This window comes from Armigeres subalbatus, chromosome 3 (genome assembly GCF_024139115.2).
Source record: "Armigeres subalbatus isolate Guangzhou_Male chromosome 3, GZ_Asu_2, whole genome shotgun sequence".
Taxonomy (NCBI): domain Eukaryota; kingdom Metazoa; phylum Arthropoda; class Insecta; order Diptera; family Culicidae; genus Armigeres; species Armigeres subalbatus.
Window position 1 is genome coordinate 32,201,762 of NC_085141.1, and position 25,827 is coordinate 32,227,588.

The 25,827-nt window shown below is 41.0% G+C and overlaps 1 protein-coding gene across 2 annotated transcripts in view; it reads right to left on the minus strand.

The window, feature by feature from the left end:
- The window catches only part of LOC134227521 (cdc42 homolog), a 56,082-nt gene that overhangs the window by 2,428 nt on the left and 27,827 nt on the right, over positions 1-25,827 (minus strand). For both annotated transcript variants that reach the window (XM_062709077.1, XM_062709076.1), the window contains exons 3-4: positions 24,241-24,350; positions 23,968-24,165 (exon numbers count right to left, since the gene is read on the minus strand). In XM_062709077.1, the coding sequence (XP_062565061.1) occupies positions 23,968-24,165; positions 24,241-24,350 (308 nt within the window). The remainder of the gene's footprint in view (positions 1-23,967; positions 24,166-24,240; positions 24,351-25,827) is intronic.

Genomic DNA, 25,827 nt, shown 5'->3' on the forward strand with positions numbered 1-25,827 from the left:
CCCACCATAGATGGTACGCAGCACTTTCCTTTCGAAAACTCCAAGTGCGCGTTGGTCCTCCACGAGCATCGTCCAGGTCTCGTGTCCGTAGAGGACTACCGGTCTAATGAGCGTTTTGTAGATTGTCAGTTTGGTACGGCGGCGAACTCTATTCGATTGGAGTGTCTTGCGGAGTCCAAAGTACGTACGATTTCCAGCCACTATGCGTCTCGAATTTCTGTGCTGGTATCATTTTCGGCAGTCACCAGTGAGCCCAAGTACACAAATTCTTCTACCACCTCGATTTCGTCACCACCGATGCAAACTCGCGGTGGGTGGCTCACATTGTCTTCTCTTGAACCTCTTCCTATCATGTAGTTCGTCTTCGACGTGTTGATGACTAGTCCGATCCGCTTAGCTTCCCTCTTCAGTCTGATGTAGGCTTCCTCCATCTTCTCAAAGTTACGTGCCATAATATCTATGTCGTCGGCGAAACCAAATAGCTGGACGGACTTATTGAAAATTGTACCACTCGTGTTAATCCCTGCTCTTCGTATTACCCCTTCCAAAGCGATGTTGAATATCAAACACGAAAGACCATCACCTTGCCGTAACCCTCTGCGGGTTTCGAAGGGACTCGAGAATGCCCCTGAAACTCGAACTACGCACATCACCCGATCCATCGTCGCCTTGATCAACCGTATCAGTTTATCCGGAAAACCGTGTTCGTGCATTAGCTGCCATAGCTGGTCCCGATCGATTGTATCATATGCGGCTTTGAAGTCGATGAATAGATGATGTGTGGGCACGTTGTATTCGCGGCATTTCTGTAGTACTTGGCGAATGGCGAACACCTGGTCCGTGGTGGAGCGTTCGCCCATAAAACCCGCCTGGTACTGCCCCACGAACTCCCTTGCAGTTGGTGCTAGTCGACGGCATAAAATTTGGGAGAGTACCTTGTAGGCGGCGTTCAGCAATGTGATTGCGCGGTAATTGCTACAATCCAGCTTATCGCCCTTTTTGTAGATGGGACACACGACACCTTCCATCCACTCCTGCGGCAAAACTTCCTCCTCCCAAATCTTGGTAATGACCCAGTGCAGCGCTCTAGCCAGTGCCTCACCACCGTGTTTAAATAGCTCTCCTGGTAGTTGGTCAACCCCAGGGGCTTTGTTGTTCTTCAACCGGCCAATCTCCTCCTGGATTTCCTGGAGATCCGGAGCCAGGAAGATTATGTCCTGCGCGCGTTCTCCCAGGTCCATCACCATACCGCCATCTTCGTCTGCCACATCGCCATTCAGGTGTTCTTCGTAGTGCTGCCGCCACCTTTGGATCACCTCACGCTCGTTCGTAAGAAGGTTCCCGTTTATGTCCTTACACATATCAGGCTGTGGCACGTGGCCCTTACGTGAACGGTTTAACTTCTCATAGAACTTTCGTGTGTTATTAGCGCGGTACAGTTGCTCCGTTTCTTCACGGTCTCGATCTTCCTGCTGGCGCTTTTCCTCCGGAAAATCGAGTTTTGTCTGTTCCGCGCCTGTTTATATCGTGCCTCGTTCGCCCTCGTGCGGTGTTGCAGCAATCTCGCCCATGCTGCATTCTTCTCTTCCACTAACTGCTCACATTCGCCGTCATACCAGTCGTTTCTCTGATCCGAGGGCACCGTGCCAAGTGCAGCGGTTGCGGTGCTACCAATGGCGGATCGAATATCTCTCCAGCCATCTTCAAGAGACGCTGCGCCCCGAGCTGCTCTCCGTTGGGAGTGCCACTTCCAGCTGCTGCGCGTATTCTTGGGCTAGTCTACCGTCTCGTAGCCGCCCGATATTAAGCCGCGGCGTCCGACTTCGACGCGTGTTGTACACCGTCGAGAGTTTTGAGCGGAGGCATACTGCAACGAGGTAGTGGTCGGATTCAATATTCGCACTGCGGTAAGTGCGGACGTTCGTGATGTCGGAGAAGAATTTACCGTCGATTAGAACGTGGTCGATTTGGTTTTCCGTTTCTTGGTTAGGTGATTTCCATGTGGCCTTGTGGATATTTTTGCGGGGAAAGAAGGTGCTTCGGACTACCATTCCGCGGGAGGCTGAAACACCATAGACATTTGTTTACCAAATAACATACGTTCTTTTGAATAAGTACCCGCGAGCTGAACAAACATGTAGGTATATAATAATTGGAGTTTTCGAATCGCAAATGAACCGTTTGTTTAAGAAACTGAATATGTAACATTTTTGGCCAAAATGAGATTTTTATATATTCTGAACCCTCTTCCAAAAATACGTATTCTGGCAAAAATACGGAAAAAAAAATTTGTTCAGGAATGTATGAATTTTTTTTCGTTTGTTCGAGAAACTACATATGTCCATGCAGTTTGAAAAGCATTTATGGGGTACTGCTTACAGTTTTTACACTGGAAGTGCCCCAGGGTGTTGAGTTTTGCCAAAAACTATTGATCTGTATCGAAGAAATCGAAAGGTTCGGTGCCATTTTGTTCAAAAACAGTTTTTTGTTGTTTTCTCGAAATTGTGTAAAATGGACTTATGCAGTTTCTCAAACAAATGATTCAAATCTTTAGGTTAACTAAAGTATACAGAACCAGATCGACTATCGACCAAAGAAGAGAATGTACCCGACAGGAAAAAAATGGTATTCAACAATTCGCCGAAAATAGAAAAGTACGAAGGACGGGACATATTGAGAGAATGACGGATAATCACCCAGCCGAGAAGTAGTTTTGTTCCACAGTGATGCTTTTTTTTTGCGAAAATCGTGTATATATATACTTGTATAACGCTTGTAATCGCATAACTGTCCCATATGAATAGGAAACCCAGCGGAGATGGGACAACTATGAGGTTACAGGCAGTATAGTTTATGCGTCGTTTCCATTCGAAATATCTAAAATAATCATTTTTGAAGTATGCGTTCTGGAAAATGGCCAAATGCTAACACCAATTATAAATCAGGAATCAAGTGGGTAATCCTCAAAATCAATTAAGGTTCTGACACTAGAATAAACTCCGGTAAAACCTACAACAAACAATGTTTGAAATATATTAACCAACTTATTTACTTTGTTCACAAGATTGTTTAGTTTACCCCTGAGAGTTTACCCCATCGCCTGACTATTTTAACCCCGCTAAACGAAATAGAATTATTTTAGACTAATTTTATATGAACAATATATATTGTAATAAATATTTTCTCAATTTTTTTCACAACAGGCTTAGATCAGAGTTTATTATATAGAGTTGTGCAAAGAGTGAAGCCAAATCTACATATTGAACTGTCAAACCGTCTACCTATCGAGCAAAGTAACAAATACTTGTTAGTAAGGCGGAAGTATTGTTATCGCCTAATGATTATTATGGCAAATTAAAACACAAGAAGTAAAATTTATTAGATTTGTTTTAGAACCAGAGTAAAAATACTTCAATACACCCCCTAATAAAGTAGCAACAAGAAACTGACTTCTTTGCATTCTATAGGAAGCCTGATTATCGTATTTGAAAGCTTTAGAAGTGAACATTTCCGTGAAGTCACTTGGAGGGTTGAACAAAAATGCAAGTTGCCATCATAATAACATGAGCATCATTCAGCATCAGTGTAAGCAGATCCCGTTACGCTGGGATATGGATACTCTGAAGTAGTGGGTAACGGTGTAAATCCGGTCATATCGCCAGGCTCGGTACAACACTGAAGCTGACAATATGATGTCCCTAACCCCGAATCCCAAGGTGTCAGGTGACCCGTGCTGAGGGGATGAATGGCCTGGGGGGTGAAACAATTAGCCAGGCATTTAACGGAGCCTGTAATGCTGGGTAGACACTCTTCATGTTGCATTACGGAGTAAGATCTACCACACTGTGCTCTAATTCTTACTATTCTTGTTAATACTTATGAGTGATGGTCGGAAGAGTATGGAACTATAATTTGCTTTTAGATGACCCATTTTTTGTTCCTTTTGGATGGAGTCAATGGAGTAAATTGTAAAAACGTAACTCAATCTTAGGCTGGTTTCGAAGCCGACGACATGAATCTCCAAGCTCCAGAGCGCTGATTAATTAGGAAAGAAGCGGATACGAATTTGGTGGATCTGCTGAACTCTCTGACTGATTAGAGCTCTGTGTAAAGGTGAGATTCGTAAATGCCAAACGCAATGAAATCAGATCTCTATACAAAAAGGAATTCGGAACTCATAAGAAGAAGCAAAAATATGTTTGAACTTCAGTACCGATCCATGGTCAAAATCAGTATTATCCCACTTATTGTTGAGCCAAAATTGATTGAGGGGCGCGCCTTTGAGAGTTGGTATAAGCCATTTTTCGAAGGGTATAAATAGCGGTACCTTAATCTAAAGAGGCATTACATTAAGCTTGAGAAATATATGAATAAAAAATGACTACTTCATTTCTTCCCAATAGAAATGGAGCAGAAATACATGCACTAAACAAATGACACGGGTATACTACAAAAGTTCAATGAAATGGACGAAGTGGTTCATCCCGAACAAAAAAAAAAGTTCGCCACACCTGAATTGAACATCAGTTTAATACCTAATGCTAATTTACCCCCACCACCCCTACATGAATGGTGTTCCCCCGGCCGTTGCAAACACACAAGTGTTCTTGGTCAATATTAAAAAAAAATCCTGCAAACACAATACGATCGCAAGTCGCATCGTCGGCAACGGTACAAACGATTCGTCGCCATCGACGAGAAGTAGCCACAAAGCCCAGGGCGCCCGTCCGGCAATTAACAGCGAAGTGACGACGAGCAGGATGTGGACTATCTTCCATAAATGGCTCTCAGGTAGGTGGTGCAACCTCGCATCCATCAACATAGGAACGATCACGAACCCCAAGCCTCCATATTGTGTGTCCGCAGGAAGTCGAGAACGAACCGCTTTCCTTGCTTGGCTTTGTCGTTTTCGCAAATGTGGACCACACAAGGAGAAACACAGCTGTTGTGGTGAAGAAGCACATCCAGGTCACTCACGTGGAGAAGAGTCTGGGCAATCGACATATGGAGCTGCGAGCGAGGCATCCCGGAGAGACGATAATAGCACACCAACAGTAAAACGTGATATGTTTTGATAGCAAAGCTTGATATGATCTTGTTTGAAATAAATGCAAAAAGAACAGGGGAAATTAACAAAAACATATACTGAAATATTATAAAAATATCAGGTTTTGCTATTAACAAGAACTCATCTTGTACCTACTATAAGTTTGTTCTTAGCCATAACAAAATTTGTTATTTTTATGATGCATTGCATTGGGTGCATTTTTTTCGTTATTTTCGCCTGTTCTTTTCGCATTATTCCAAACAAGATCATATTAAGTTTTGTTGCCAATATCAAGAGAAAAATGCTGAAAAGAGAAATGCTGGCACTACAACGTTATTTCTCCCACATGTTCATGCGTATCAAAATGACACCCATTGCAGGAGAGCCATAATTAGTGGAATTAAATGGAGAGTACTAAACTCGTCTTAGACGGTTCAATATTAGCAATAAACATTTATAAATAAAAATTCACAAACAAATCTGATCGAGCATATGTCTACCAAGGAGATGCGGCTTACAGCAGCGTCTATTCTCTATGTAAATAACTTCTGATAATCGCCCGAATAACTATAAGAAAAGCTATGCAGTATGCACTATGACCCTGAAATGCAGGGCGGTTGCAAGCCAGCATTTAAATAAACTAAGCAACGACCACAGGAACGAAAAGGGACTAGTAATTGGTAGCTGGGTTCGAGGAACAGCTGAAAAAAATTGGGATCGTAGCGCTCATAGGGCGATTACATACTGACGCGTCGATCGATGCGGAGCGTGTCCAAGCACTCGTAAAGCAGAATATCAGCAAGAAAAATTCTTTTGTCTTGAACGCGTTCGCGCACGCACACGCGTGATCGGCCATAGTAATGGGCGTATGTAGAGATGTTTGACCGGGTGGTGGCCGATCAATTAGAGAATGATCATGTTCAGGATTAACGACCGGTTCTTAAGCTTTCGCATAAGCTCGTGGGGCCCTTCTTGACAATACTTGGACTACTGAAGAACATTTAAAGCAGCCATCAACGATGCAGTGACTACCTAGGATGTAGTGAGCTATCAATGGTTCTGTTGAACTTTTATACAAAGCTGGTTGTATCTGCAATCAGGCCCTACCAAAGCGACATTGTACCGTTCAAGGAGTTGCCCTCCTTGCTTTAGACCTGCTGAAGGCGAATGTGGAGCTTCAGGAAGTCTGATGACGGAGAATGGTAATAAAGTTGAGAATTAAGAGCAAGTTCTTCAACTACAGCTTGATCAATGCATAAGCACCAACCTACGACAAACCCAATGATGTGAAGGAGAAGTTCTATGAGCGTCTGGATAAGACCTACACGGACAATGCACAAAACGCAAAGTGAAACTCATCACTGGTGACGGAAATGCACAATGGTTTTTTTTTTGCCAATGACAACGAACTGAGCTTGGTCAATTTTGCCGCAGCCAGAGGTATGACTATCTGTAGCACCTGTGTCGCACGCAAAAATATTCGATACGATACGTGTTCTAAAATTGATCATGTTTTGGACGGCATTTCTCAGATGTCATACTGACTTAATTTGGAGCAGCAGGGACTATGTCCGAGGGCTTTACGAACTCTTCCAAACGGCCTCTGCGAGTTAGAGGGCCTGTCTATGACATGGTGCGGTTTGGCAAAAATCTACATGTTGCTGCAAACAAGCCATAACAAAGCAACCGTGTGCCGCTCAAAGCGCACAGGAACCCAGGGAGTGTCACTGGCATGGGGAGAGTCCCATACAGTAAGGGGCAAGCCAGAGTAAACGCGACGAGCGATGCGACGCGACGCGACTCACGTAAAAGAATAACAATAATTATCAACAGGCTGTCAGTTGTTTCTTTGCACTCGCCAAAGAAATTGGTAGATACTGTTGATACAGTTGTACCTAGTGCGATCATATGTAGTTTTATTTGACTCGTTTATTCGAACCATTTGCTGACGCACGATTTCTCTGAAAAGTGTGCTATAGGCATATAATAATTGTTTACTGAAATGACTTGTGGAGCAATTGTTAGTACAGTAAAATTTAGATTTCCACCAGGATGCCCTCGTCCATCTTGGACAGAAATTGCCAGTTTTCTAAAACTGTTGGACACCGACTCGTCGAAAATGGAAACCGTATATAAAATGGGATCTGGTATAAGTTTGAGCATCAAGTACACGTCGGAAAGTGCAATGCAAGGCACCCTTAGGCGGAATCCAGAGGTTTCAACCTGAGGTTCCTGATAATGAGTTATCATCGGTGTTTGACAAGTTCGGAAAGGTTCAAAGGATTACTCGCAAAAAATTCCCGACAAAGCTTGGCCTTGACCACTTGTTCACCGGCGTACAAGGAGTAAACCTTCAAGGAGAAATGCTTTCTTTGCCAAGCAGTGAATTGACCTGAAAGAAAAACGTCTACATATGCTGGGGTAGTGGAATCTGGAATGACTGAACAGATAGACGAGATAGACGAAACACACGAAATTATTGAAATGCTGGAAGAAGAGCATCGAGAGAGTAAGGATACATCCGGAGAAGAGGAAAAAACACCAGCAAACGTAGCGGAACATTCGAATCAAACAACAATTATGGACAAGAAACATTTACAGCAAATCGATGAAGCAGCAGAACAGTTAGGATTAGAAAATTTTAGAGAAACATAGAAAAATGAACGTTAAAATCTTTGTTTACAAAATCACATACGTCCTTTTGAATAAGCACCCGAGACTTGTAAGAATCTTTCGAGGCCCAAATGTCGACTCTGACCACTATCTGCTGGTTTGTAAGAAGCAGCTGTACAAACAGCGACTGTCGGGCCGCGTCATTGCGGAGCAATTTGCTCATAAGATGAACCAATCGAAGAACACTCAACTGCATATAATTCGATCGCATTGTGGGAACAAGTCCACGTGGCGGTCAATACAACAGTCAATAGCCACAGAGGTACTTGATACCACACAAGGAAATCAGAGGAGATTCTGGTTTTATGTGCAGTGTCAAAGAGCGACAGATGAGAAAAAACAGACCATGCTATCACTCTGAAAAATCTTCACGTCATATTTACCTGAAAACAAATGCGGTTCTCATCCATCATACTTTTCACGTAAGAGTGACCTGAATAGCATGTAACCTGAACAAAATTTAGCTTCGTTGAGTTACGTGATTTATCAGCTGAATTTGACTGGATTTTCCAGTACTTGAAGTTTGAAAGTAGTTACGTATTTGATCAGGTGAGCCTTACGTGATTTCTACGTACTAGTTACGTGAACTTTTAGTGAAAGCTACATGACATCAGGTAACCACTACATGGTTAGAAAAGTATCGCATTTTTTTTATTTTTGCAAAATAAAATAGTGACTGTCAACAGACGTAAAAAGGAGACCTTTTCGCTTTGTGCTTAATGCGTTGAAATGCATTTGATGCAGAATGATGTTTTTATCATTAGACAGGTAATACAGGTCGGACTCGATTATCCGGAGACTCGATTATCCGGGGACTCGATTATCCGGGGTTCGATTATCCGGAATTTTAGACTCGATTATCCGGAGTATTTTTTTTCCTTCAAATTTTTTTAATTCTAAATTTTTATTTTCAGTAGGGTAATATACACTATGATTATTTTAACAATGTGGCGTATCTAGGTTGTAGGAGGGGGATGAAAAAGTGGTCGTTTTGTATATTGAAATTTGACTATAGGCTTGTATATCAACTTCATGAACTCAAATGATTATATTACTATTATATTCATACAAAATAGGTTTGTATGAAAAAATATGATCGTAGCTTGTATGGGAGGGACTGAAATAGGGTTGTTCTACATATTTATTTTATTTGTATGAATCAATTATTTTCTTCAGAACATGTCCACAAATTTCTCGCTTCAAGAACTTTTCCGTGGTCGGAGACGAGCCAGCCTCGGGCTAAAAGCCTCCCTAATAAAGAAAAAAAAACATTTCCGTGGAAGCCTTGCCACCATGAAACGATGTGTTTGGATGTATAACATTGGTTGCAGAATTCGCTCTCAATTTATAATTAACGACGATGGACATAAAGCATAAGGCTTTTTCTTCATCATATCAAGACATGAAAACAATTTGCTCGTCACCTGATACAAATTCGAGAAAAGGGCAGAGAAATATTTCCCTACCGACGTTGTGATAAAACGCTTTGTTCTAGTACAATTGCCATTGAAGATGATGCAAAACAAGTCAAAATGCTCCATCAGTACCAATAATGACCTTTCAATTGGAGTTATCCTAAAGGAATTTATCAAATCCCATTGTTTTCTTATGGGACTGGCCAAATAGGGACCACTAGTGCGACAACTGGTGCCAAGGACATCAAAAATTAAGCAAAATCATTTTTTACAATTATGCTTTGCTTGTTTTGGAGGAGATCAAAGGTTTTATCGTATCATATGAATATGCTTTATCGATATGAACTTGGTTTGCGGTGATTTGATTGGCCATTTGTCATATACAGCACTAGTGCGACAACTGGTGCTATAGTCACAACTGGTACATCTAGCCTATTTGATGCGCGGATCATTGCCTAATGTTTGATTCGAAAGACCACTTTTGTCTCCCTCGGACACAAAGTATACCGAAAGGCTATTTGTTTTCTCCAAAACAAACATATTTTAGATGTCTCGGAGCTTTATTTACCGACCGTCTATGGTCGGCGAATTGGGGCCCATTTTGGCACTTATCCTTATCCAATTTGCTTGCGACTGGTTGCATTTAACGGGAAATCTTATAACACACGTGACTTGACCGAAAAATTGCGACGCGATTCTAACGCTTGGCGAATGCGATTCTGTCGCCGTTGGAGTGGAAGAGTAACTGGAACATTGCCTAAATACAGCGACCCAACGATAAAATCGCGGCGACTAGTTTTTGCCGTTGAGGCGATGAAATCACTCAGGTCTGGGGGAGCCTTTATATTGTTTCCTATTGACAAATGGATAGATCGGACAATTGACTCAAAAGTTTCATAGCTTTTTGTTGAAAATTGACTAGATCAAACTTTGGGTTCAGAAATAATGACCAAAATACTATTTTTGTACAAAAAGTGCGTAAATAGTCTAGTTATTTTTTGGCACCTATGCTCAACCATCAAGTTCGATTCAAATGGGAATCCTGTCTCATCATTACATATTGAAAATTGGCTGGATCGTACTATAGACTCAAAAGTTATGGCAAAAATACTATTTTCCATTGTATACCAGAAAATCACCGATACCGTTAGGCGGATTAATCTGAGTTTTTTCAAAATAATTTCTGACTACACCACTGCAAATACAATAAAACATAATTTTTTCGTCATTTTATTGCATTATCCGGAGTGAAAAAAAAATCGATACTCCGGATAATCGAGTCCGACCTGTACTTTCATTTGGCCATTGCGCTTCGGAAGTTACCGCAAAAACACTGCTGGAGAACAAATCAAAGTTACTGACGAATGTCGAATGAAATTTATCAGATTTGTTGATAAATGATGAAATTAGTGTCTTTCTCGAAAATTGCGGCTTATTCCGCTGTTAAATCAATCACCCTCGAAAACCGAAATCTGGAATAGAAATTTCATACTAACGCTACCGAAAAACTGTAGTTCTAGGCTTCATGTCACTTTATCTTTTTCCATATCACTTTTCACCGAATCTGATAAATTTCATCCGACTTCCGTTGATATTTTTTTCCAAAAGGGGAACATGCAGGTTCGGAAAATCCCCGCCTAGTGGCACCTGAAATATCTCTTACCTCGGCGAAGCCTAATTATGTTTAGGTTATGTGTCATTCATTCTTACGTGAGTGTCGAGTCACTCTCACGTGAAAAGTATAGTGGATGAGAACCATATTTGTTTTCAGGTAAATCTGACGTGAAGATTGTTTACAATGCTGGTTTTCCGCAAATGCCGAAGCTGCAATAACACTAACACAATCTCATTTAAATTGTTTACGAGTACATACAAACATATTCACCAAGATTTTTAGTAAAAGTTACGTGAATTTCAGGTGAACATTACTAACGTCACGTAACAATCGTCGTTTGTTCAAGACAGATCAGTTACGTGATTTTTCGCGTGAATATGACGTGATGATTATTTAGAGTGTAGGAGGAAGTTTCTGAGGGAAACGATGGGCGGAGCCCAAGGGAGTCGGTATTACCTTCACTGGTCGAGTCCAACACTCCAGTACACTTCCGTGTGGTAGCTTGGCAACTACTAAGTACGTGTGCTGGCCGCTGGGTCGTGCGTAAATGCATTCTCCCTTGAAAAAAAAGACTAAGAGCCGCATGATCGTAGCGGCTACACGCCAAAACAGGGAACGATATGTATAAAGAACTAAGGGCAGTTGAGAAAAAAATCCCCCGTGAGAAACGGAGGTACGACGAAAAGCTACTCTCGGAGCCAGAGGAAAGCTTTGCGAGAAACGACGCGCGAAAGTTCTGCAAAACGACCAAACAACATGAGCAAGTAATGCGAAACGCCTCAGTCATGAAAAATGCCAGTTCCGAAAAACTGTTGACCGACTGACTAGAGGTGGCTGCTAAGTGTAAGGAGCATTTTGATATTGAATGAACAATTGATTGGCGATTGACTACAAACGATTGAGGATGATGGACAAGCCACTCACGTTAGACGAAGTGTGAAGGATATTAGAGAGCTAAAGAACGGTACACTCTAAATAATCATCACGTCATATTCACGTGAAAAATCACGTAACTGATCTGTCTTGAACAAACGACGATTGTTACGTGATGTTAGTAATGGTCACCTGAAATTCACGTATTATTATTTATTTATTCAGACTAAGGCCGAAGTGGCCTGTGCGGTATATAAGAGTCTTCTCCATTCGGCTCGGTCCATGGCTACACGTCGCCAACCACGCAGTCTACGGAGGGTCCGCAAGTCATCTTCCACCTGATCGATCCACCTTGCCCGCTGCGCACCTCGCCTTCTTGTGCCCGTCGGATCGTTGTCGAGAACCATTTTCACCGGGTTACTGTCCGACATTCTGGCTACGTGCCCGGCCCATCGCAGTCGTCCGATTTTCGCGGTGTGAACGATGGATGGTTCTCCCAACAGCTGATGCAATTCGTGGTTCATTCGCCTCCTCCACGTACCGTCCGCCATCTGCACCCCACCATAGATGGTACGCAGCACTTTCCTTTCGAAAACTCCAAGTGCGCGTTGGTCCTCCACGAGCATCGTCCAGGTCTCGTGTCCGTAGAGGACTACCGGTCTAATGAGCGTTTTGTAGATTGTCAGTTTGGTACGGCGGCGAACTCTATTCGATCGGAGCGTCTTGCGGAGTCCAAAGTACGTACGATTTCCAGCCACTATGCGTCTCCGAATTTCTCTGCTGGTGTCATTTTCGGCAGTCACCAGTGAGCCCAAGTACACAAATTCTTCTACCACCTCGATTTCGTCACCACCGATGCAAACTCGCGGTGGGTGGCTCACATTGTCTTCTCTTGAACCTCTGCCTATCATGTACTTCGTCTTCGACGTGTTGATGACTAGTCCGATCCGCTTAGCTTCCCTCTTCAGTCTGATGTAGGCTTCCTCCATCTTCTCAAAGTTACGTGCCATAATATCTATGTCGTCGGCGAAACCAAATAGCTGGACGGACTTATTGAAAATTGTACCACTCGTGTTAATCCCTGCTCTTCGTATTACCCTTCCAAAGCGACGTTGAATAGCAGACAAGAAAGACCATCACCTTGCCGTAACCCTCTGCGGGTTTCGAAGGGACTCGAGAATGCCCTGAAACTCGAACTACGCACATCACCCGATCCATCGTCGCTTTGATCAATCGTGTCAGTTTATCCGGAAAACCGTGTTCGTGCATTAGCTGCCATAGCTGGTCCCGATCGATTGTATCATATGCGGCTTTGAAGTCGATGAATAGATGATGTGTGGGCACGTTGTATTCGCGGCATTTCTGCAGTACTTGGCGAATGGCGAACACCTGGTCCGTGGTGGAGCGTTCGCCCATAAACCCGCCTGGTACTGCCCCACGAACTCCCTTGCAGTTGGTGCTAGTCGACGGCATAAAATTTGGGAGAGTACCTTGTAGGCGGCGTTCAGCAATGTGATTGCGCGGTAGTTGCTACAATCCAGCTTATCGCCCTTTTGTAGATGGGACACACGACACCTTCCATCCACTCCTGCGGCAAAACTTCCTCCTCCCAAATCTTGGTAATGACCCAGTGCAGCGCTCTAGCCAGTGCCTCACCACCGTGTTTAAATAGCTCTCCTGGTAGTTGGTCAACCCCAGGGACTTTGTTGTTCTTCAGCCGGCCAATCTCCTCCTGGATTTCCTGGAGATCCGGAGCCGGTAGAATTATGTCCTGCGCGCGTTCTCCCAGGTCCATCACCATACCGCCATCTTCGTCTGCCACATCGCCATTCAGGTGCTCTTCGTAGTGTTGCCGCCACCTTTGGATCACCTCACGCTCGTTCGTAAGAAGGTTCCCGTTTATGTCCTTACACATATCAGGCTGTGGCACGTGGCCCTTACGTGAACGGTTTAACTTCTCATAGAACTTTCGTGTGTTATTAGCGCGGTACAGTTGCTCCGTTTCTTCACGGTCTCGATCTTCCTGCTGGCGCTTTTTCCTCCGGAAAATCGAGTTTTGTCTGTTCCGCGCCTGTTTATATCGTGCCTCGTTCGCCCTCGTGCGGTGTTGCAGCAATCTCGCCCATGCTGCATTCTTCTCTTCCACTAACTGCTCACATTCGCCGTCATACCAGTCGTTTCTCTGATCCGGGGGCACCGTGCCTAGTGCAGCGGTTGCGGTGCTACCAATGGCGGATCGAATATCTCTCCAGCCATCTTCAAGAGACGCTGCGCCTAGCTGCTCTTCCGTTGGAAGTGCCACTTCCAGCTGCTGCGCGTATTCTTGGGCTAGTCTACCGTCTTGTAGCCGCCCAATGTTAAGCCGCGGCGTCCGACTTCGACGCGTGTTGTACACCGTCGAGAGTTTTGAGCGCAGGCATACTGCAACGAGGTAGTGGTCGGATTCAATATTCGCACTGCGGTAAGTGCGGACATTCGTGATGTCGGAGAAGAATTTACCGTCGATTAGAACGTGATCGATTTGGTTTTCCGTTTCTTGGTTAGGTGATCTCCATGTGGCCTTGTGGATATTTTGCGAGGAAAGAAGGTGCTTCGGACTACCATTCCGCGGGAGGCTGCGAAGTTTATGCATCGTTGGCCGTTGTCATTCGATACGGTGTGCAGACTATCCGGTCCGATGACCGGTCTATACATTTCCTCCCTTCCTACCTGTGCGTTCATGTCACCGATGACGATTTTAACGTCCCGCAGTGGGCATCCATCGTATGTCTGCTCCAGCTGTGCGTAGAACGCTTCTTTCTCGTCGTCGGGTCTCCCTTCGTGTGGGCAGTGCACGTTGATGATGCTATAGTTGAAGAAACGGCCTTTAATCCTCAGCTTGCACATCCTTGCGTTGATTGGCTGCCACCCAATCACGCGTTGGCGCATCTTACCCAGCACTATGAAGCCGGTTCCCAGCTCGTTGGTGGTGCCACAGCTTTGGTAGAAGGTAGCCGCTCGATGCCCGCTTTTCCACACTTTCTGTCCTGTCCAGCAAATCTCCTGCAGCGCCACGACGTCGAAGTTGCGGGGATGTAATTCATCGTAGATCATCCTGTCGCAACCTGCGAAACCTAGCGACTTGCAATTCTATGTTCCAAGCTTCCAATCGTGATCCTTTATTCGTCGCCTAGGTCTTTGCCGATTATATTGAGTCGCATTATCTTTTATATTGTTCGTAATGATTGGTTTTCCAGGCGGCTTATTGGGCCTGCGCAAACCTCCTGTCTCGTCGGAGGGCCGTCGTGTCAGGGCTGTTTAGTGTCCCACCTAACACCAGGACTTGGGCTTGTGCGCTTTGAGCGGCACACGGTCGCTTTGGTGGGGCCTACTTGCGGATACATGCAGCTTTTTATAGAGGTTTAACAGGGCCCACTGTCAAACCCCACCACATCCTAGGCAAGCCCCACAACTCGCAGATGGCCTGGGGAGGGATCGTCAAGCCCTTGGACATAGTCCCTGCTGCCTGCTTCACGTAACTTTTACTAAAAATCTTGGTGAATATGTTTGTATGTACTCGTAAACAATTAAAGTGAAATTGTGTTAGTGTGATTGCAGCTTCGGCATTTGCGGAAAACTATAGCATTGTAAACAATCTTCACGTCAGATTTACCTGAAAACAAATATGGTTCTCATCCACCATACTTTTCACGTGAGAGTGACTTGATACTCACGTAAGAATGAAAGACACATAACCTCAGCATAATTATAGGATTTGCAGAGGTAAGCGATATTTCATGTGCAACTAGGCGGGGATTTTCCGAACCTGCATGTTCTCTGCTTGGAAAAAAAATCAGCGGAAGTCGGATAAAATTTATAAGATTCGTAGAAAGTAATAAGCCTATAACTACCATTTTCGGTAGCGTTAGTAGAAAATTTCTATTCCAGATTTCAACTGCCAAGAGTGAACTACTTTTTGCTTGATTTAACAGCGGAAATAGCAGCAATTTTTGAGAAAGAAACTAGTTTCATCTTTTTCTACAAATCTAATAAATTTTATTCGACATTTTTCAGCAACTGATTTGTTCTCTCCAACAGTGTTTTCCCGCAGCGCAATGGCCGAATGACCGCATTTTCTGTCTAATGATAAAAACATCATTCTGCATCAAATGCAGTTGAACGCATCAAGTGCATCAACAATGCGAAGAAGTCTCCTGTTTACGGCTGCAGGCAGTCACTAGCTTATTTTGCATTCATTAAAAAACAATTTTGCAATATATTTCAAACCATGTAATGGTTACCTGATGTCATGTAGCTTTTACTGAAATTTCACGTAACCAGTACGTAGAAATCACGTGAAGTTCACCTGATCAAACACGTAACTTCTTTCAAACTTCACGTCATTAGTACTGGAAAATCCAGTCAGATTCACCTGATAAATCACGTAACTCAACGAGGTAAAATTTTGTTCAGATTACATGCCATTCAGGTCACTCTTACGTGAAAAGTATGGTGGATGAGAACCACATTTATTTTCAGGTAAATATGACGTGAAGATTTTTCAGAGTGTAAGGCCACTCGGAAGGACGGAATACCGGCTGAGCTTTTAAAAGTTGGGAAAAACGGACTGAACGAAAAAAAAATCAAACGGGTAAAAAAATGCCTTTAAGCTGGTTGGATGTGTTCATATATGTCCTATCTACAAGAAAGGGCACAGATTCGATTGTGCTAAATACCGAGATAATAGACTCCTCAATACCACCTACAAGATACTACTATCCTGAATTTTGTTTAGTAGACTGCGCCCTCTTGCGGACACCTTTGTCGGCGAATACCAAAGAGAAGGACGATCAACAACGAACCATATGTTCACTCTGCGGCAGGCTACGGCTACTTTGAGGCATTTTGGCGTATAATGCTAGAACACGACTTTCTGGTAAAACTTTTTATAGGCTGATTCGTGCGGCGCTGGATGGGTCCACATTAGGGTGGTTCAAAAAATTAATTTTGCTCCACAGTGCTCATCTGATTCCTTATTATGTTCTGAGTGTCCTCTGAAAATTTGAGCTCATTTGGATAAAAACGGATTTAGCACAAGCCGTTTCAAGTTTGCATGCAAATTAGTATGAAGAAATTTATTTTTTCATTATACTGTTAATGACTCTTCCCCATTAAGCGCAGATTAAAAGAAAACCTACATAGCTAAAAGGAATACTCAACAACTTTCACTCAGTGAAAACCGCATCTAAATTAATCGTTCCAATAATTAGTAATCGAATTTAATCTATACCGTGGTTTTCTGGAGCTAATTGCATAAATCCTCAACAGGCAACATTGCTGCTCGTGGCGCGAAAGATAGCACACACAAATTCAGGCTACTATGTTGCACTGCACATTTCAGTGATGCCCTCGAAGAAGTTTAACGATCATGACTAAAGAATCGCAACCTGTATTAAAATCGATTACTAATTATTGGGGCAATTAATCAACATGCGGTTTTCGTTGGGTGAAAGCTGTTGAGTATTCCTTTTAGCTATGTAGGTTTTCTTTTAACCTGCGCGTAATAAGGAAGAGTCATTAACAGTGTAATGAAAAAATAAATTTCCCCATACTAATTTGCATGCAAACTTGAAAACGTCTTGTGCTAAATCAGTTTAAATCCAAATGAGCTCAAATTTTCAGAGGACACTCAGAACATCATAAGGAATCAGATGAGCACTGTGGAGCAAAATCGATTTTTTGAACCACCCTAGTCCACATCGTGCCTCAGAATAGACGTGAAAAGATGAAGATCAACGAATTCTCGGAGTGTTTGAGTGGAAAATACTTTTAATACTGGACGACGTGGTGGAAAATGGTGAATGGCGCAGGTGCATGAATCAAGAGGTGTGAAGAAAAATGCAGACATCGGAAGGCTGACAAGAAACGGCAGATAATAGTGAGTTGGACATGTAGTACGTATAAAAGAGCCAGTGAATGTTATGTTTATCAGAGAGCCTGGAAGAGGACCTTGACTGCGGAGAAGACCCCGCACTCGCTGGCTCTGGGCAAACGCGGAGGACGCGCGTGTTGCCGTTTTGCAATTATTACTTCGAACAACACGAAATGTACGACCATCATAGACAGATATGATTACGTAATCAGTTTGTGTATACGGCAGAATACACCTGATATTTGTGTTAAGACACCGTATAGCCTAATAAATAGGAAGAAAATGTATTTTTTTCCCGTTTTCTTGGATACAAAGTACAAACCAATACCAGGGTGCCCCCTCAATTTCCATTTTCAAATTCCCGGTTTTTTCCCGGTTCACATATTGAAACTTCCCTATGTGTGGTACATCAAAAATGGGATGATCAACGAATAGGTTTTTTGATGCATTGCACTATCAGAAAAAGTAAGCTAACTGCTCTCACAGAAACTTTATTCAAAAATATATGCCTCATGCTCTAAAAATATTATATTTTATTGGGAGATAAACCTCATTAAAATTATTACATAATTTTTCATTTTAGCCGGCGTGAATCGACGTGGCAATACTTTTACTTAACATTTGATATTTTTAACATTAGATTGAAGAATTTTTTTTAAATGATTTCCCAGGATTTTATTCACTAAATTTTATTAAAATAACAAAACAATCCCAATTATTTTAAGGGAATTCTTCGAAGTCTCATCGGAAAATTCTTTGTAGCCCCCTCGGGAAATTTATCAGCAAATTCATAGGAAAATTCTAATAAAAAAATCTTCGGAATTTTAAACCGCACTTTTTTTTTTAGCAAATCCTTCCAGCATTTTTTTTTCGGATTCGCCTAAAAAAAATTCTTCGAAATATCTACGGGATATTATTCGAAAGTTTCCTTAAAAAATTCTTCACAATTTTTTGAAAATGTTTTTTGGGAAGTTCTTTAGCGATCTCCGGAATTTCCTCGGCAAGTCGAAATTCCTTCAAGATTTTTATTGAAATTTTCTTCGGGAAAATCCTCAACATTTCTTCATGAAATTCTTCGGGAATTTTTTGAAAAAAAATCCGGAATTTACTCGACAAATTCTTTGGATTTTTTTTCGGAAAATTTCCTCTGGAAATTCTTTGAAACCTCTTCGGGATTTTCTTTTAAATTTCCTCAGGAAATTCTTTTAAACTAAGTCCGGTATTTTTTCGGGATTATTTTGGCTGTTTTTTGGGAAATTCTTCGGAATTTCCTCAGGAATTCTAGAGAGTTTCCTCGACAAATTCTTTGGATTTTCTTTGGAAAACTTATGGAAATTTTCATTGGGATCTTAAAGGAATTCCCTCAGAAAATACTTCTGAATTTCCTTGGCAAATAATTCGAAATATCCACATCCACTTCGCAATTTACTTCGGAAATTCTTCAAATCGTCATTAGGAAACTCTATGCAAACTCTTCAAGAAACTCTACAGAATTTCTTTTGGAAATCCAACGGAACTTTTTCTGGAAGTTCTTCGAAAATTCGTTGCCGAGATGGCGTTACCGAGAGTTTAGTTATTCTCATGATTTTATTAGTCCTGCTAAGACTGGAATCAAAGATCCTTCCCCTTCGGGATTTCTGATAGCATTCTAGAATTCATTTTGTTAAGAAAAACGAGAGTATCACTAGTGTCCAATCGATGAATTACACCGCAATAATGCTAATGCTAATCATAATGCTAAATCTCCATTTTAAGAATAGTATGCTTGAGATATGTAAGGAAGAAAATTCTTTAGAAATGGAATTCTTTTAATAGAAAATCTCGACAATGAAAAGTGTTACAAATTCAGATGGATTTTCTACGACTCATACCAGAATTCCGAAAACAGTTTCTTTAATTTTGCAATGACGAATTTCTAAATTTCTGAAATCTCTGCAACTTTAAAATAATTTCTTCAAAACACATTTTAGAAGGACTTCGTGGTAGTAGAATGAATTCAAGGATATTTTTTTTTTTTTTTTTTTTTTCGAGAGTTGACCAGTTGTAGTCTTAATAGACTGGTATCTCGGTTGGGCTCTCCATGTGATACACAATACTAGCAGACGACTCAAGCTATGTTGCTCACTAGGTCACTGCGGCCTGGGTTTGTATTGTGATCATACCGATACATTATTCTTTCTATCTACAGTCTGTCAATTATAAACCGAACAAATAATGGAAGCTCAACATGTACATAGATGTTTTCTGAATAAGTAGTTAACATGTAAATTTAATTATTAGTTACTTGGAGCCGACATTCAATACCTAATAGTAGTCTATGTTGACAACGGGTGGTACTGTTGCCATTTCCAAGTAACAATTTCGAATAAAATGTAATGATATCATTCTGGTAGGGTAGTTTCAAAATAGATTAATTCAAGTACTATTGTAATAAATGGACACATTGAAGAGCTTCCCTTATTTTAACACGGTTGAGTATCGGATGTTTGTCAATACGTCGTCGAGTTAATTGTATCCTATCAGTCACAGTAATGTCATATGTTAAAGTTTCAGTAGTCTAATAGTGATCACTAGCTTTATGTACCCGGCCTTGCTCGGAATTGCCAGTTTGATTCGCAGTTTTTTTTTTCACAATCGGAAAATGAATAAACCAATTGGTCAACAGGATAATTGCGTTATCTTATCGATACTTCATCATTTGATCAAAAGAAGGCAGATTTCATTTGAAAACATTGACTGATTTTGGAAAAGGGAGCGAATCCATAATCGCCATATTCCGGGCAAACGTCTATTTCTAAAGAAGGACAAACATCCACCGATGCCTTATTCCGAGCAAACGTCTATTTTTAAAGAAGGGATCACATTCACCATCCAGAAGGAAACACATTAATCATTGCTTTTTACGTTGGGCAAACCATGATTTCGATAAATGGTTGAATTGATCGATAACTAAACAATACAATAATGGGTTCAGAAGTTAGGCTGGAGCACACACACAAACATACAAACATTGAGTTTTATATATCTCGGCAACTTATTCAAAACGACGTATGTGATTTTGTAAACAAAGATGCATACGTCGATTTGTCAAATATGATGACACTCCCACGCAAACCAATACAACGAACATGTAGCCGAAACCTCCCCTACCTGTATGTGGCGATAGTTTTGCGTGGGGAGTGCTATCAGATTGCAGAAATCAACGTTTAAATTTTTGTTTACAAAATCACATACGTCACATACGTTGAATAAGTATCCGAGATATATAGATAGCTAATAGCTATATGTATCCGGCTTTGCTAGGGACTGAAAAGTAAATTATAGAATTAAAATGTCCAATGCTGTAGCACGAAACCCACAGAGGTAGATCTACCGCTCATAGAATTGAACCTTTGTATCAATATATTTTTATATCTTTGTTTGGCCCTACCTTTTCAATAAACATCTTCCAAAAATAGAGAATAAGTGTACCAAATCTGGTTGGAATTTATCCTGGAGTTACACTGAATTGCTCATTTTTAAAGACAACCCTTCCCCCATAACTTTCCTTTTCCAAAATGAACCTCCCACCTTCTTTGTTATCTTCTCCTTAGAATAGAAAATGTGTGCACCAAATTTGGCTGAAATTGGTCCTGGGAGTTGGGGGTTACACTGAATTGCTCTTTTCTAAAGACAACCCTTCCCCTTACTCCTCCCTTTTCCCAATGATCATCCCACCCCTTTGTTATTTTCTCCTTAGGATAGAGAATGTGTGTACCAAATTTGGATGAAAGCGGTCCAGGGGTTCAAAAGAAACACTGAATTGCCTGTTTTCTGAACAATACCCCTCCCCCCAGACCCCTCCCTCTTTCCCAAATTACACTTCCATGTTATCGACTTCTCTTAGTGAATGCGTGTACAATATTTGGTTGATATGGGTACTGGAAGTTGGGAGTAACACTGAGTTGCTCGTTTTATGAAGACAACCCCGCCCCCCCATACCCTCCCTCTTTTTACAATGACCGCCCAACCCCATTTGTTATCTTTTCTTTAGGGTAGAGAATGTGTGTATCAAATTTGGTTGAAATCGGTGCAGGGGTTCAGAATTTACTCTGAATTACCCGTTTTCTGAACAATACCCTCCCTCCAGACCCCTCCCCTTTCCCAAAATCTCTCATATGATTGTTTCCTTATAGTGAATATGTGTACAAAATTTGGTTGAAATCGGTCCTGGGAGATGAAAGTTACACATAATTGTTCGTTTTCTAAACAAAACCCCTCCCCCTTTCCTAAATGACCCTCCCACCCCCTTTGTTAACTTCCCCTGAGGATAGAGAACGTGTGTACCAAATTTGGGTGGATTCGGCCTAGTGGTTCAGAAGTAGTTAGCGAACATACATACATAGATTGCTTTTTATATATATAGATTATACAAAATTTCTGTCCAGTTGTTCCGTAATTGCTTTTTTTGGTCAAGTTCTATTCCCTTTTCTAATATTCAAACCTTTATTATTTATTAAAAAAATGAGGTCTAAAATTCAGTTATTCAGATTCAGGGTATACAATATTCAATATAATAGTGGATGAACGCATCACATGGTCTATCCTCATTTCCGTAAGTGGTCAAGTTATTAGTCTTGTAGCAATAATAGTGGAACTAGTTATTCTCTATCTTGTGAGTGCAATGGTCTCAATTAACTATTCTAAACAGAACTCTGTCTCTTGTCTTTCTGTCCACCGATGGTCATGTATTTATTTTCGTTTTTATTATTTATTTGATATCTTTAAATTTCAGTCATTTATTTTACTATCGGTCATTTATTTTATTATAAGGTAAATGTCAGCGAATTTGTCTTAATACGAGAAACACTAAGTCATGTCCCCTATATATCCACTAATTTCTCTAACTAACCTAATAGAAGGAAGAGAGAAACAGTTTTTTGCGTTGATCCATGCAGCTAGAGAGACTAAAATAAAAAGATTATCGAGAAGATATAATAGATACATTCACTATCTCCAATGCCAAATTAGTAAATCTACAAATTCTACTTTTCACTACAAAATTCTACTTCAGCTATACGGGTACAAAATGAATTATTGTTAGCTACTACTACAAGTATAAATAGATGTATGCTATTTGGATAAGCGTTTGTTTCAGGGTCTTGTTAGTATTAGAGTTATGTTAGTTAGACCCCTACTGAGCCCTGCCGGCACCTCCAAATTTACCAATAGACAGTTGTTGTTAGATCGTGCGACACTAACCATTAGTTAACTTGGAGGCATGATACCTCAAGTGTTTGGTATAACTGTTGACCTTATTTAAGTAAGATGTGATAAAAGTTTCTCTACGGAGCTTATTTTCAAACCATTACCATTAAAATAACGATATTCTTGTGAAGGAGATATAAAAAATGGAAAAATATCTTTATTTTTTTTTAATTTAGTGTTGAACTTAACCTTTGTTTGAAAAAAGCACTCTATTAAACAACAAAAATAAAAATAAAATAAAAATCTTTTTAAGACACTTGAAATATCAACGTCAAGCCCCTTATCCATGGACAGGGAGAATGAATTCAAGGATATTATTCAAATACCACTCAACAATTTTTAAACTGAAAATATACCGACAGCTACGAATAAATTTCAAATATATAAAATGTTGAAAATATATAAAATAAGAACAGACCTCGTCTTCCTGATGGATTTTTTTAAATTTATTGAACGAAAACAACTGATATAACAAAATAATTTTGGAATCGAAATTCTGATATCCAGAATAAGTGCTGTTCTTTTGAGAAGAATAATATTATTGCGAAAATATTTCCAATGTTTTATACCAAAAATCAAAATTCCATTAATTACTAAAATCCGGTACATTTATAAATACTGAGATAACAAAAATCTCAACAACACATATCCTTATAATAGTTCCTATAAAACACTATTATAGTAAAACTCATTTTGATATCGATTGTACATATCTAAAAAAAACCTGTTGCTCCGTAAAGTGTTATACACGCTTGGGCCTACCAAATAAACGAACTTAGAAACAAAACTCATTCAAAATACATAATAGTTTCTAGAAAACGAATCTAAGAAAATACGAGAAATTGGTATATATCAAGTAAAAAACCTAAGAATAATTCAGTGTCAACAAAATTCCCGGTTCTCCCGGTTTTCCCGGTTCAGTGGCCACCCTGCAATACTAACATTTTTTCCGCCCTTCTTATTGACAGCGAGGATATCACCTGCGCCGAATTTATCATTTAATTGCTTGAGATACTAAAACCATTGCTTTGTAGCGGAATGATTGACCAAATGATCCATTGCATTTAGATTCATCATTAAGAAGCTAGCTTATACTAAGCTAATCTATGAGAAACATGCTTCTTATAATCGAACCGTTACCCCCCTAAAGCAAAATTTGATGCTCGCTATTGCCGTCGATACTAACCTGCGTTAGCGCCGAACACTCGACGTACTTCACCGCCTTCAGTTCCTTGGCCAGCTTCTCGCCCTGTTCCAGCGTGATCGGTTTCTGTTTGTTCTTGGCCAACTTTTCCAGCGTACTCTGCTCGTCACGCAAATCGATCTGCGTCCCGACCAGCAGGAACGGCGTCTTCTGGCAGTGGTGCGTTATCTCCGGAACCCACTAGAATATGTAAACAATTGTGTTGTTTTGATGGGTGATTTTTTTTTTCAGAATGGATTAATGTTGACGAAATACCTTTTCTTTGACGTTCTCAAACGAACTGGGACTGACGACGGAAAAACACACCAGGAAAACATCCGTCTGCGGATAGGACAGAGGCCTTAAGCGATCGTAATCTTCCTGACCTGGAAGAGAAAAAAAAGAGGAATAAAAATGGTGTAAGGAAGGAAATGCAACATGATTAGGATGAATGACGTAGAACAAGAAAAAGCACCGCCACAACCCATGACTGGGGAGGGGAACTATAAGCCGTGCTATCTTATCACAAAGAGATAACAGTTCCGCGGGTTGCAAATATTGTATCCAGGTTGTGTTTAAATTAAAAGACATATTTTGCAGATGATGCGAAACTGGTTATTAGTTTATTCTTGATTTTCAAAATATAACTGAGAATGTAATGTAGCACGACTACTTTCTTAGTTGATGAATTCAAAACTACTATTAAAACAAAGCTATACCTAATAGCCGTTCCTACGGTAGGATGCACTGCAATCCATATATCAAATGAACCCGGAAAAGCATAAGCGAAATGCTTCTAAAGGTCATTTATCGAATGGCGCAAGTGAAAATATTTTTTCGATTTCTGCTATGAATGAAGTAACAAAATCCATTGGTAAACAACTCGTATGGTTTACGATGTTGGGTTTGGCCGGAATCCATCACCAATCAACGACATTTGTCATCCGGAATCTTGCTGACCTATAGAATACCCAAAATTATTTCTGTCATGTTTGATTGACGTGGGTACGCTTCAAAACGGGGGAGAATAGTTTGACGGAACCTTGTTCCTTAGTCCATTTATAGAAATTCTATGGAATTTAACTAAATTTAAAATCTTTAATATTTTGATACAAAAAAATATACCTATCTCGAAAGTTGAAACTCGTAACATCTTATGAACACAACGGATTCTTAATCTAATTTAAATATCATGGAATCATTTGAAATATTCGATAATTTCGATTGAGTTTGCGGGACAGCTATTATAAAATAGTTTTTTTTTGCTTTATCCAGTTAGATAAAAGTTTCTCGTAATATGTATACATCTACTGATGATATTTTTATCGAAGAAATGGACCTTCATACTCAAATTACGGGAAGCCCATCTGAAAAATTGTCAATCAATTTTCGAAAGAATAATGATTTGAATCCCGCTAGATATGTCTTCTGCTAAACGATCTATCATGGTCATCAATCCTCCCTTCAGATTCCAATCCGTCGATGATAATGATTGTTTGCATTGTGTGTCCACTTTGCACGCTGTGGTAGTCTTCGTCGGTCGGCGGCGGCATTCGCTGTTGTTGGGCGTGGGCGCGCGTGATGTGAATCCATTCATGAATGAAGTGGATTCGCTTTATTGACGGCAAGCCGCTCCTCGCAACCACGCACATTATGAGCCCCGCAGCAACGGCTCTGGTATAGGTAGTTATCTCCCAGTTAGGTGAAACGTCAATCCGGTTTCAGCTGTTTTCTCCACGGGCACACATGTGTGGTACGAGCGTGCGTGCAGCCAGCAGTGGATGGACGCCTGAAGTCGCCTGCGCTGGATGGACAAGACGCGCGATCACCGGATCAATGCATATAGCAGATTTGTCTAAGCAA